This window comes from Buteo buteo, chromosome 6 (genome assembly GCF_964188355.1).
Source record: "Buteo buteo chromosome 6, bButBut1.hap1.1, whole genome shotgun sequence".
NCBI lineage: Eukaryota > Metazoa > Chordata > Aves > Accipitriformes > Accipitridae > Buteo > Buteo buteo.
This window is the reverse complement of record NC_134176.1, coordinates 25,152,104-25,165,941: the sequence shown is the minus strand read 5'-3', so window position 1 is coordinate 25,165,941 and position 13,838 is coordinate 25,152,104. Positions and strand designations below refer to the sequence as shown.

At 39.2% G+C, this 13,838-nt stretch overlaps 1 protein-coding gene across 1 annotated transcript in view; it reads right to left on the bottom strand.

Annotated features, from left to right (window-relative positions):
• SPTLC2 (serine palmitoyltransferase long chain base subunit 2) overlaps positions 1 to 13,838 on the bottom strand; it is a 77,949-nt gene that overhangs the window by 37,818 nt on the left and 26,293 nt on the right. Inside the window, exons 6-9 of the mRNA XM_075030081.1 lie at positions 11,767 to 11,860; positions 8,989 to 9,094; positions 7,935 to 8,154; positions 5,971 to 6,097 (exon numbers count right to left, since the gene is read on the bottom strand). Coding sequence (XP_074886182.1) covers positions 5,971 to 6,097; positions 7,935 to 8,154; positions 8,989 to 9,094; positions 11,767 to 11,860 — 547 coding nt within the window. The remainder of the gene's footprint in view (positions 1 to 5,970; positions 6,098 to 7,934; positions 8,155 to 8,988; positions 9,095 to 11,766; positions 11,861 to 13,838) is intronic.

Here is a 13,838-nt window from a genome sequence, read left to right as displayed (position 1 = left end):
CTGAATAGAAACAGCAAGACCCAGAATGTTATGAGAACAAAGCAGGTGTACAGTTATAAAGGTTTATGAGCTCTTGCACAAACACCACAATGTTGATTAAAGTCCAACAGAGGAGGCACTGAAGAATTCTCACATTCCAATGCGTAACACAAAGGGTACAGCTCTGCTCATGTCTGTAAACACTCTTCAAAGCACCAAAGGCTCAAAGATTTCTCCTGCCCAGCCCAGGTTAAAGTAATTTTTCTGGAGGCTTGCCAGGCTCTGTGGGAGGGAAGTAGGGATGCAGCAACAAGCTGGATTTAAAAGATCCCCAGCTGGAAGCACAAATATAAAGAGTGATGTTTAAAACTGTTAGTCCCCTGGAGAGAAGCAGGAAACTCTCTTTATGACCCCCAGATTATTTGTTTTTCCAACAGTTTCCCAGCTCAGCTTGAGATTCTCAAGGGCAGCAACAAGAAAAGTTTTCACTTTGCTCAAATTAGTTTTGACTGGTCCCCGGGTTCCCAAGGTGATAATTTAACACCTCATTAACAAGTGCATTATTGGAGAAAATTCAAATGAACCCATTTTAATGCTAATTGAATGTTTTCAACCTCAGCCTGCACAAGGAATATTTATTTCCCCTTTCAAGTACAATAGCAGCCACTGCTTCCATTTGTGGATCTATTGCTCACAATGGCAAGGTACAAAGTTAATTTATAACTGTAAGCTACTTAAAATTCAATTCCAAGTGATATGACGTGGGCTATTCCTTCTCTACCATTTACAATTTATACTTGTATGTAATTCTGGCTTATCTTTGGAAAGAAAAGGGGAATTTTACAAAATGTCCAACTTGAATAAAGCTACTGACTAGGCAGCTGATTGAACTACTGAGGTCATATCTTCACTTGAGAGCCTGATTAACCATATGGAGGTTAAAACACTAATTGCAGTCTTTTCTCCCCTAGAATTTAAGCAGACCAGGCTTAGTTTTGTTTCCAGCATGCTTCTCCCTGTGCATATTAACAGTATAGCAATAGTCCTGTCTTCTGAACAGCTCAGTTCTCTGCCAACACAGCTGTACGTTCTTATTACCTTTGGCCATAATTGGTTTAACTACCTTTTCTGATTTAACTCACTCAAGTTTGTTGGACACAGCAATGGCAAGACTAGAAATACTTTTTTTTTTTTTTAAGGTTTCCTCTGACTAGATGTAGTCAACCACTAGCTAGTCACAACTGAAGTACTCAGATGAGACAAATACCAATCAAACTATGTGCAGCTAACTGACTAGCCTTCAAAGGTTAGTTATTAATTTCCGATAGTTTCGCAGCTGGGATGGCCTATGCAACTGCTACCTCCATTGTTTGCAACATTAGAGCTATGTAGGATAACAATCCTTGGTTTCTATATAGTGCTCAAGACAGCACTCAAAATTTAAGTGCCACCTTGGGCAAAGTCTATCCACAACTTATTCTATATATGCTACATATGCTGCTGTGATTGGGTGGGGGATATTTGCCTCCTGAAACTGAGATGGAAGACAGTAAACTTGTTATAAACGTCAACATGTATAATTACTATTACTGAGTTAATGTCCATGGAAGGAAGTAGATCGCCTCTTTTACAAGCTATTAACATCACCAGCTTTAGTTCAAATTAAAATACTCCCAGATTTAAGGCTCATCTTCAGTTTTTAATGCACAGGAGACCAAACTAAGTTTCGTCTCTGAATCAGGTTAACCAGTTCCTAAACTGGATTCACCTTGCATGTTTTGATTTGCCCACACCTCAGTCGGGTTACTTTATGATTTTCGTCCACTTGCCCCCAGCAATGTTATCAGGGAAACAAACAGGCTGGGTCCTGAACACCAACAGTGCTAACTGAACTCCAGTTACACAGGATATATCATGGGCTCTTACGTAAATGGCAGAAAGGAGCTGACTGGATTCCCAGTCCTAGTGAAGTTGTAATGGTGAAAAATCCAGCTTTCAACTCAAATTGAATGAAATGCTGAAAAATTCTATGAGACAGGTTAAGTACTTAATATCATAAATCCCAACAATGTCTCATTTGCCAGGGCAAGCACCAAGCTGTCTCATTTTCCCTACAGTCAATTTAAATAACCCAAACACCACATGAACAGCAAGAACAAAGTGGCTCTACACTACAAGTTTCCAGGACTCCATTCCAGGAATCAATTAGTCATCTTTGTGTATACTATGATCCCAAAAAGCATGCTTATTGTGTCTTTTTATTATTTAAAAAAGCCCCTTTATCTACAAAAATATCTGAAGTTCATTCATCTTTGTGGTTGAACAGAGAAAGAGCAGCATCCATTGAACTGCTGACAAGCATCTGCAACACTTGCTTGTTAACAATTTCAACCACAGTGACTTTGAATAGGAAAACCAGCTCCAAAAATTTGCTTTTGCAAAAAGAAGCCTTCTCCATCTCTCCTACTCACCTTGCTCTACTAGATATCAAAGCCAAATGTGATATGCGAGATACCCGTGTACATTGTCACTGGAGTTCTCTGAAGACATTCCATGTGCTCAAAATGTTCACCACTCCTGAGGACTGTTCCTTTGAAGAAATTCTCACAGTGATCACAAATCAAGTATGTTTTGTTTAAAACCACATGATGGTCTTCTAGACGATTACATGCAAGACAAGTAATGCAAAGTAAAAGAAGACAGACATACAGCACTGAGCTAATAATGTAGAGGAGTTTCAGAAGCAGTACTGGAAGCACGATTACAAAGAACCCATAACATGGCTCTGCCATCACGTTGGCTGTTGGAGTGTTTTTTTTGCAGCCTGGAAGAAGGAGCAAGTAATATACTTTATTCATATATAATTATATTCCCATAACTGTCTTCAGAGAGATTGAGGCTTGATAGTCACATGCATAAACATTACAGAGAATTAACAGATTAGTTTGTACAGAATTGTCTCAATTCAGGCCACAGATTTGCATGCCATCCATCTTATGTTCTCAATAAGCAGCCACTCAGCTTTTCATAGCATCTATATTTTGTCTGTACTGCCTCCTACTAACATCCTATTTAGTCACTGGCAGCTTGCTTGAAAGATCTGAAAGGAGATATTTACTTTTTTTAGTTATGTAAATTTTTAGTAACTACAATGCCTTATAGTGTAAGTTTAGAGCCTCCAGATGTTTAATTAGATTTAGAAATAACCTGAAGTATAAGAGCAAAGAATTAACTTATTCTTGCAAAATAATACATAAAAAAACCCTTTTGTCCTCAAAAACTAATTGCTTCCTACTACTTATTCCTCAGCTACAGAACATCTCAATCTGACACCACAATTTCCACAAAGGTTTGATGCCATGGAGAACAGCAGCTTTTATAAATAGTGTGTGGTGAACAGAAGCAGGCAGACAAAGAAGCCGCAAAGGCTCTTTTCAAGAAAGCATTCTTGAAGCCATTAAAAGATTTAGCTGTGGCCCAAAAAACAGGGTTGGGAGCTAGCAGTCTACTGTTCTGACTCCAGCTCCAACTCCTGTGCCCTTGTAAAATCATTGCCCTATCTCAGTTTTCCTTCATCCATTAGTTCAGCTTGACTAATTTAAAAGCAGTGAAATTTGTAACACACAGTCGATTCAGAAGTGCTTACCAGTGACCCAGTTTAACACTATTTCTCTACTTGTCTTCCACAGTTAACTCTTACCAGCACCACTCTACTCCACATTTACTTGTGGTCAAACTAACTGCAGGCAGTGGTCCTCCAGAGCCCCACCCGTAATTCTACAGAATCCAAACAGAGATTTTTCAGCCAAAGCCCTTAAACAAGGAAAAAACTTTGTCATGCTATCACTAAGCAGCTGCTCAATTCACCCAATTGAACTTTTGCCAGCTTCGTCCACAGAAAATGCCTACAAAGTAATATTATCTCTAAAGCCTTAAGGCAATTAAAAAAACATGCATGACTGGAAAACAGCACTGTGGAGAAAATTAACAGAGAAGCACTCTCATGCAGGGATCATCCTATGAGGTGCTTACCCTAGCTGAAGGCTGAGTTAGATACTTAGAAAGCCAGTAACACTTTCATGAGACCTATAGTTGAGAAATCCTTTCTGTGTATGAGCAGACAGGACTTTGGCTATCCAGCTGTTATATCCAGCACTTCCAAAAACTGCTACAGTTCCTATAGAAATCGGACATACAGAGGCTTCTTTGAAATGACACAGCTTTCAAATGCCAAAACCACTTTTCTCAATAGAAAGAGTGACTAGGAATTCTGGTACTACTCAGCACCAAATTAGCAGGATGTAGCCTGACACGCATTTTAAGCAACATGACAAAAAAAGGCCTTTGGAGTTTATTTTTTTGCCAAACTAGTTCCTGATCTGGTTCACCTTTCAGCTCTGATGGATCTTGCTGGCATAATGGCAACAGAACAATCTGGGGTGGAAGTTGCTTCCATTCTCCTGGCTTGAATGAGTATCACACTGTAGCCTCACAAAGGGGCAAAAATGCCTTAGTTTGAATACTGCAAACAGAAATCAGTTACACATTCCTTGCTTCCCACTTCATTAAGCAAAACAGATACTGGAAGAAACCCAAAACAAGCAATGCTTGAGTAGACCACGGACTGTTGGCAAATCATCAGCTAGAAAGAGCTCAAACAGTCACTTTCAAGATCATGGCAAGACCCAGCCCTTTCGCACAACTTCTCATGTAGTTTGGAGCTTGGTTAATATCTGTTCTTGAGAGCAGCACTGGGGACAACTCTTGGCTGGTACAGGTCTCTTACATGGACCACTCAGAAGCAGTGCTAGCACAGGTACAAGTGCTGCCTGGCTATACTCGCCTCAGTAATGACTTCTCTATTTAGCAACCACCAACACTAATTGCTGGCACTTAACTCTGTTCTCAGATAATGTAAGCAAACCAAATGAAACCTGTTATAACAGAAAAATTCTTAAGTCATTTCTCCAACAAGCTTTCTCACTGTAGGACTTACCTGTCAGGTTAGTGGGTCAGATGACCCATATTCAAAAGCAAATACAGTTCTTCAGTATACACTACCACCTTGTGGCCAGATGCCTGAAACTCCCATAACTGAATATTTTCTGCAGTTTGAATTCTAAGAGCCTCAGAACCGAACACGGTTGACAGATCCTCAGCAAACTATACTGTCATCCTGTGTGAGCTGCTCACAACTTTTTAATTACCTGTGAAGACGGAAAAGTACCGTACGTGCAAAATGCTGTACCATTTCAATTTCAAGGCAGCTTACACATCACAAGAGCAAGCTATTTACTTCATGCTGTAACTGAAAGAAGCCGCTACCTATTAGACAAATGAGACATGAGAATTTGGTTTTGACTTTGAATGCATCGAGACTAGTACAGACTTCCCCTTTCTTACTTTCATAATGAAAAAGGAAAACCAAGACAATAAAGACGAATATGCTGAATTTCTTCTCCTGGTGCATTAAGTCTACTGATCTTGAAAACTGCCTCTAGCTCCCCAAATAAAAAGGGATTTCAGAAGAATTCCCGTATCTAATTTAACTGAGGTGCAAACATCAAATTATACTAGAGATGAAAATCAAAAGCACTGCCCCTGCAGTAACCAGCACACAAGACTGTAAAAGGTACACAGCAAAATACTCTGAAAGCAATCTAAAAAGTGGGGCAGATAACAAAGGACAGACAGTGGGGAAGAGAAAGAAGGAGGCTAGAAAAGCTAGACACAGAACAAAAATCAATACAAACCAATACTGTGTCTTAGATAAGACTAAGATGACTTAGCTCTAGCTGGAAATTCCTTGTGCTGTTATTAGGCTGATCTGCCAAGCAGGACAATAAATTGGTTTATTGCTCCAGAAATTCCAAGTCTACATGTACTAACAGATAGATACAAATGTGTCCACTGAATGAGTTATGTGTCCAAGCAATAAAAAGGCTCTGTTTGGCTTCCCCCTTCCACATGCTTACTGTTAGAAAGACTCACCAACAGTTGTACCATCTTCACCCATGATGCACTTCATAGAGGTGATGACTTGCTCCACAACAGGAGGTGACAGTGATGTCGCATACACAGCACTGTGAGAGTATGTCCTGAGGTAATCAATCAGTTCCTAGCAAAACACAAGAGGCATCAGACATTGCCTTCCCAGACTCAGAAAAATGCATTACTGTCACGTCTTAGTCACAAAATAAAATGGGCCACTACAAGAAACCTCATTCAGAATGTGCTGGAAGAGAACAGGTATCTCAAGGATTGATTTTACAGTACAAGAAATAAAGAGTTGAAAAGTGAGCAGCAGGGACATGACAACCTGTAATTATGTCACAGGGCAAGAATGTGCATTGATCAAACTCAAATGCCTATGACAGACTTGTTTAGCTAACACCACCAGCAGTGGATTGCAACAAGGTGTTCGCATTACTCAAGCTGTGTGCAGGCTGTTTTTCAAAAGTGTTTATTATAACAGTGGGAGTATAAAACAAATGAAATAGTGGGGAGCAGGACCCATAGGTGCTTATGTATCGTGCTCAATTTAATTCTTTCCCCATAAAAGTCACCAAATGGGAATAGGTCACAAAATATTTTCTCCCATTTATCAGCACAATATAAATAAAGCAGCAGGTGTAATTTAAGAGTGCAAGAACCTCAACCTACACCTCCTTCATTTCCCAGTTAAACATACCTGCTACATTTGTTAGAGGGCAGAAGCAGGTCATATAGGAACAAAGGACCAACACACAGTAGATCTAGGCTGCTTGTTGTCGACTGTAACAAAACCACTCTAAAATGCCCAGACCACTCCAGCAAAATATTAAAGACCAGTATGAACGCTAGGACAGATCCTGTCTTCTGCTACCACAAAATTAGTCATGACGGCCCTGTAGCTAGCACAAGCTGGGAACATGTTATAGAAATATGTGGAAGTGTTCAATTTTATGTCGCTGTCCGCATGGAGTCAGAGTTAAATGAAAGAAAGTTGTAAAGTGACTTTGACAGAAACTAGGTAGGAAGATTTAAGGCCTCTTACCTCTGAAGCAATCCCTCAAACAGTAGCTAAACCACAGCTGCAAAGGACTCTTAGCTGCTTCACCTTATGCCAAGGGAGTTAATCCCACTAGCTCACTACCTTTGGAAAAATATTAATACAGTGCTTTCTTTCGGGGAAGATGTCAGAGTAATTTTAATCCAACTGTAGTAAATTCCCAAAGAGGAACATCTGCAAGTCCCATCTCCACTTGGATGGGTTGAAATAATTGTTGCTATTAGTATCTAAAAAATCATTGTCCTGGTAGGAAAACGGTAGAATTTTACTCTCAAATAAAGCTTAGATGCCTGATCTGTGAGACACATTTGAGGATATGAGAAAGGGGACACATACAATTGCCTAAACCATCCCTCCCAAAAGGAGGTGTTTGGCAAGGGCAACATTTTCTCACAGTACTTTGCAGTAGAAGAGAGTCAGTAGCCAAAAAAACCCAAACCAAACCAAACAAAAAAAAAGGGGGGGGGGGGGTAAGTGACTTTTTAGAAACCAAACTGTTACAAGTCCAGAGGGAATCAATTCTACCAGACTAACCTAAGAAGAGGATTTTCCTCCAAACAAGCTGAAAAGCTTCAGCTTTTGGCATTTTTCCAGCAAGTCTCACTAGAAGTAACATTAAGAAATCCCTGCTTCCTGGCTCACAGTAGTTTCTCAAAAGATATTATACCACTACCATACATTCTGCAAACTGAGATTATTGCTTACCATGTGAGAACTATGCAATTATGAGATATTTTACTAGACTAGGCTCTCTGCATTGCACAGACTTTCACTGTACTAGACAGTATGTAAAATTAGGAAACAAATTACAATCAGGGTACTTGAGAAATAGATCAACTTTGCGATGCTTAGTGAAGGATGCCACCACCAGCCTGAAACAGCCATGAGATTCCCAGCTTTTTACCTTCTTGCCCCCAATGTATCCTCCAGCAGCTCCAAAGCTTTTGGTGAATGTTCCCATCATAACATCCACATCTTCAGGATTGAGTCCAAAATACTCCACTACACCCCGGCCACTGGGACCCAGGGCACCTATACTATGAGCCTCATCGAGGTACAGATAGGATTTGTACTTCTTCTTAAGGGCAATCACTTCAGGCAAACGGACTATGGATCCCTCCATGCTGTTGAGAAACAGAAATTCAGTGTAAGTTGATTTAATGGTTTGGGCCTCCTTACAGAGCCTAAATTCACTAAGCCTTCTTCACTCTTTCAGTAATTATGAATCCATAAAATCTGCTAGACACATTCTGTTGTGCAGAGAGATGAAAGGTAAATCCTTGCACCTGGAGCCCAGATCTCTACTTTCTACCTGTTCAACTTCTCTGGGATGCTGACATATGGACTAAACAGTAGCAGCAACAGTAAGTTAAGGCAAAGGAATGTGTTCAGTGACAATTTTATAAATTATCTCATTTTTACTTCCACCCTAATGTCAGTATTCTGATCTGACATATACTTACCTGTTGTTTTTAAGTTTAAGAACTAACTAGGCTCTCATTAGTAGCACTCCAAAACATCCCATTTTGTGCTGAAAGTCACTATGATTCAAATGCCTAACACAGCTAAGCCTACTACATGCTCCTGCTCACTCTCAGCAAAAACATTCAATTTGCACAATTCCATTCACACTAGCATCATCTAGTGAGCACAGAAAGAACAGAATGGACAAGCAATTTAAGACCTCAGCTCTGATGTAAATAATCAGTTGAGATTAATTAATTTCTACAATCTAAGCAGGATATGGGAAGCATTGTGATAACACCAGGTGCAGCTACAGTACTAGCAACAGAAAGTCCAGGATGTGAGACATACATAGGTCAATTTAATTCGCAGATGAGATAAATGAAATAACTATGAAGTGACAATATTCATAGTTTGATTTGGCAAAGGAACCCAAATACTAAGCAGCTAGATCTCATGTGGAGGTTCTTAGGAATATAAAGAATAGTTTGTACCTGTATATTCCTTCCACCAAGATAAGAATTTTTTTCCAGGGCCTCCGTGTACGAGGTTGCCCATGCACAATAGCATCTTTGAGCAGCTTCTCCAGGCTTTGCATATCTGCACCAGAAATTACTGTTAAATTGTACCAAAACAGCTACTAACTTGAGCTTTGCAATGACTAAAGACAGCAATACTCCAGAAATGCACAAATTGCTCCATTGTGGAGGACAGGCCACACATAAGTCAATAAGCATCAGCTTCATCTAGCTGCGGGCCCACAGATGAGATTAAAGGGAATGGGTGACTGCATGAACTCCGAGGAAGAATTTCATCATCCTAAGCTAAAAGCATAAGTTAAAACATTAGGCACAAACAGCAAACAAGGAAGCAAAGAAAAAAAAGAAGGAAAAAAGAAAAAAAGGTATCTCATTGTGAGGAAAAGAGAAAGCAATTTAGGAAGTAAGCATGTCCTTGTGGATAGAAATAACTCAAAAAAGAATAAGCAAGCTCAATGATAATCAACTAAAAATAAGTAGAAGATATATCACAGTGGAGGACAGGAAGGGGAGCAAGTGTACATTTTTTATTACTTTGTTTCAAATTGAAGGGACTGGAGGTATGGAACAGGAAGCTACTAAACCAAAAACAGAAAAGGAAGAAAAAAGAATGACCAGTGTAGGAAAGAGGACAGTGCTCAGCATATAAGAAATCGGACAGATGAAGTTGTTAGTAGCAATGTATTCTGAAACTTTACTAGCTTTGGGCTATGCACACTTGACATGATCCTAGGAGACCTGACTAACGTGAGCAAATAAATACACATGAAATTGGTCCTGAAAAAAAAAACCCAAAAACTGAGAAAAGGAGTGGAGATGGGAGTAATCAAACCGTAAAAGCTGAAGTGCTGAGCAGGAGACAGATATAAACACCAGGGCATGAAAAAGAGCACAATCATGAAAAGAGGATTGGCAGATTAGGGCACTTGTAGCAGCAAGAGGAGCTTGTAAACTAGAACTAGACTAGAAATTACACAGCAAATTAGGTCATTTAATAGACAGTTAAAAGACAGCTAATGTTAAGCAAAAGACAAAATGAAGAAGTCAGCAGCGGAGTCCCTGCCTCCAACAAATCTCTCTCAATGAAGAAAAGACAAGTTTAGTGTAGTTAGGGAGAACAATGGAATATAAACTTCTGCTCTGACCTCTCAAGAAAGAGGAAAGACAGTAAACTAGGTCTGACCTTAATGAAAAAGACAAACTGCAGAATGAGGTAGGAAAAAAATGAAAACATTGAACAAGGACTTTAAGGGGGATTTAAATTTTTTTTCCATAATTTCTAAAAAGCAGAATATGAATGAAGCCATTAACTTCTCAGGAAAATGAAGTTAAGTAAGGCAGCATAGAGTATAGCAAGTGCAGGACTGACAACACAAACATAACTATGAATTGAACATCATCTTGACAGGCCAAGATCATTGCTTGTATTTTGCCTTCTGATTCTAATCTGCCACTCTATTCTCTTTCACAGATCCCCACCACCTAATAAGGTTTCTAGAATATCCCCCAATCTCACCATTGCTAGTTTGTACCCTATTCCCACAGATCATCTGTTCTTCCTCATCACACCAGAGCTTCTAAATCCTTCACCTCATACCCAGAACAGTGATACTGTTTGTCACCTGCTTTCTCTGAAATTCTGGAACTGGATGCAATGTTCAGAAGTATGTCTATATAAGTACAGAAGTTGAGTGCAAAGCTTTTGTGATCTTGCCCAGCAATCAAGATTTATGGAGAATTAAAAAAAATTAACAAAATTTAAGCTGTACAAAATGTAAGCTCTACACTTTTGTAAAGAAAATTATTCAAACGATAGAGAACAAGAAAGAGAGAACACAAAAGAAACAATAAGCACAGCAGAGGACCCACTATCAAGTAGGACAAAGAAAGGAAAATGATTGCAGCCACCCAAGCTTTGCTGTCACCACCACATACTTCAAAGAAAGCAACAGTCGTCATGATCTCAGAGATCAATACTATAAAGAGTATTAGGAACAGCTGAAGAATGAAGATAGTGGCTTTACTAATTAAGGACAACCAGGTACCTCTTCCATTGAGAATAAGAGAAGGAAACCTTAAGTATTTTTAATCTGAAAGTTATTCTAGATACCTCCTTTGGAGGCAGCTGAAACTAGCAAAGTGAAATTTCTGTGTACTTTGGAAACAAATACTTAAAACAAGTAACTCAGTGAAATTAATCTGTGCTTCACATCCCCAAAACTCCTTTTGGAGCTACTTTGTACTAATGCAAGGCTGTCTAGTTTAGCTAGGACATCTGTGTTCATAAGCTTTTTTTACTGTACGATCATGTTGGCTCTGGTCCTAAAATTAAACTTGCTTATCCCCCAAATTGTAACCTAGACCACTACAAGATTGCATTACTATGTGACAGGGACTGTTAGAATAGTCTAACCATGCTGAGCTATACAAGAAGCCATGTTAAAACACTAGTGCCCCTAGACTTGCCGAAGGGCAGCATGTTCCTCTTCATGTGCAGAAGGTACAAGCCAGAACAGCTTCAGGATAAAAATGTTATTAGTTGAGACTGAACATACCAAAAAATATCCAATTCAAGATGGTTACATTCTCAGAAGCAGCAGTCTTCTGACCTTTCAGGTAACCAGCAATTGATTTCCTTGCATGAAATTGAATCTCCAACTATTAGAAGACAGAAGAGATTGCATCTGATCTATAGCATCTGCAGAAAAGCACAGTCCACCATCTGATACTTACTGTTGTGCTTAAAGATTCGAATAGTTGCTCCTGACAGTCTTGCTCCAAGCACCAGTGATGCATGATTCAGTTCATCACTCAAAATCAGACAGCCCTGAATTAGAAGGGGAAAAAGGAAGATATTGAAAAGGTTACATTTCACAGCCAAGTATGTAACACATTTCAGCTCTGAACTGCTTGGAGATCATTTAAGGGAAGGAAAAAAAAAAAAGTGCATTTCCAACATAGATGCAGCTAGTTCAGGCAAGACTTGCTAAGAAACAATTGGCAGCCTTAGTATGGCAAATAAAAATACACAACTGCTGTTAACTGAAAGAACCACTTTAGTTTCACTTTTCCCAGAAGTCCTGAAGCTGCATCTGCCTGAATATCTCATGTTGATGATTAGTACTCATCCTCCTATGCAGCCAGGCAAAACAGAGAAGAGCAGCTTGCCGCAGTTCACTCAGTAACTCTACAGTGGTGCTAGGAAACAGGCCAAAGTCCTAGATCACAGACCTTATCAAAGTTGCACTATTTCTTGCGTTAGGAGGTAACCACTGACTAATCCCATGTGTGCTCAGTGGTACCAGAGGGACTAATTTTCTTTAATGAACAGAACAATTGAGTATTTCGTAGATGGAGGTAATATACAAGAGACAGGAAGTGGAAAACAAAATTGCAGAGTGAAATTGCAAAGTCTTCTGAAGCCATTAAATATTACATTGAATTTGTTTCCTTTTTCAAAAAAGGGAAGGTATATCCTTGGAGAAACTTCAAAACAGGATACATCTGTTTTGAAAGCAGCAATGATTGCAGACCAATAGCTGATATGCTGAACATTCAGTCACAGTGTTATCGCTGTGGACTACAGGAACGCATATTGGGGGATTAGTTTGTAAGAGAGCAATACTATTTCTAAATAACCTTGGCCCACTCCAATTACTATGCAAATGTGCTGCTACTCTAGAAGTGACTAAGTTAGGAATCCGGAAAGCATGTCAAGATGCTGAAGATTAGACACTAAACACATCCTCATTCTATGTTTCTCTATTAACAACCGGTGGAAGGAAGAGTCAAGAACATTTCTTCTCTGCAAGGAGAGTTACTAAAAGGGACTGCGAAAAGCATTACCTACAGTTACACAAGGAGGTGGCACAGACAATAGGCGTATTTTCTCCACAATAAAGGAAATTTTGCACTAGAATTGTGATGTACCTAGGAATATTCTACATCCTGGGAAAGCTCGAGACTGGTTTTCCCCAGAAACTGCACTAAATCAAGTGTTCAAACTGCTGTTACAAGGATTCACATTGCATATTTCAGAAACTTTGGCATAAGAAGCATGGGAAACTCCAACTAGCGTTTGCTTTTTAGAACTACTATACCAAACAAGGAGTATGTATACTATGTCAGAGGCCATTGGTGTTAAGCACTACTGTATCAAAACCCAAATATAATAATCCAGTACTACTATCCTTCTTAAATGTTAGGAAGTTGAAAAAGCGATAGATTAAAAAAAGACAAATAAGAGATTAATAGCCTACAAGGAGCTTCTCCATAAAAACAAGTACAAGCTTTTGGTAGAGAAAGCAGATTTAACAAATCAACGAGCAGCCTCTTTTCACCCCTCTGTAACAGAAGAGGGCATTCAATTAGACAAAATAAATTAATTTAGAACTGAAGAGGAAGTAGAGTCTAATATTGTCTGCCACTTGAGAGAGGGCAAAGGATCAGAGAAGCCAGTGGTACAGTACAGCAATCACTGATGATAATATGTAAAACTGAGTGCTGCTACTACAATGATAAGACTTCAGTTGCATTTATCAGCAAACTTACATGTGAGAGAGTATCCAGGAGAAGACTAACACTAATTGGAGATCACACTACTGGTATCAAGACAAACATATTCCAGTGAAGATCAGACTTACCAATGCATCCTACAAGGCAGACACAGAAACTGAAGTGAATGCCACATTTTACCACAGTGCTGCACACATGAATTGCATAATTCAGTCCTGAGCACTTAATTTCACAAACTAACTATACATGGAAATTAATTTGTTTTCTTACAACCAAAAAAAAATCCTTCA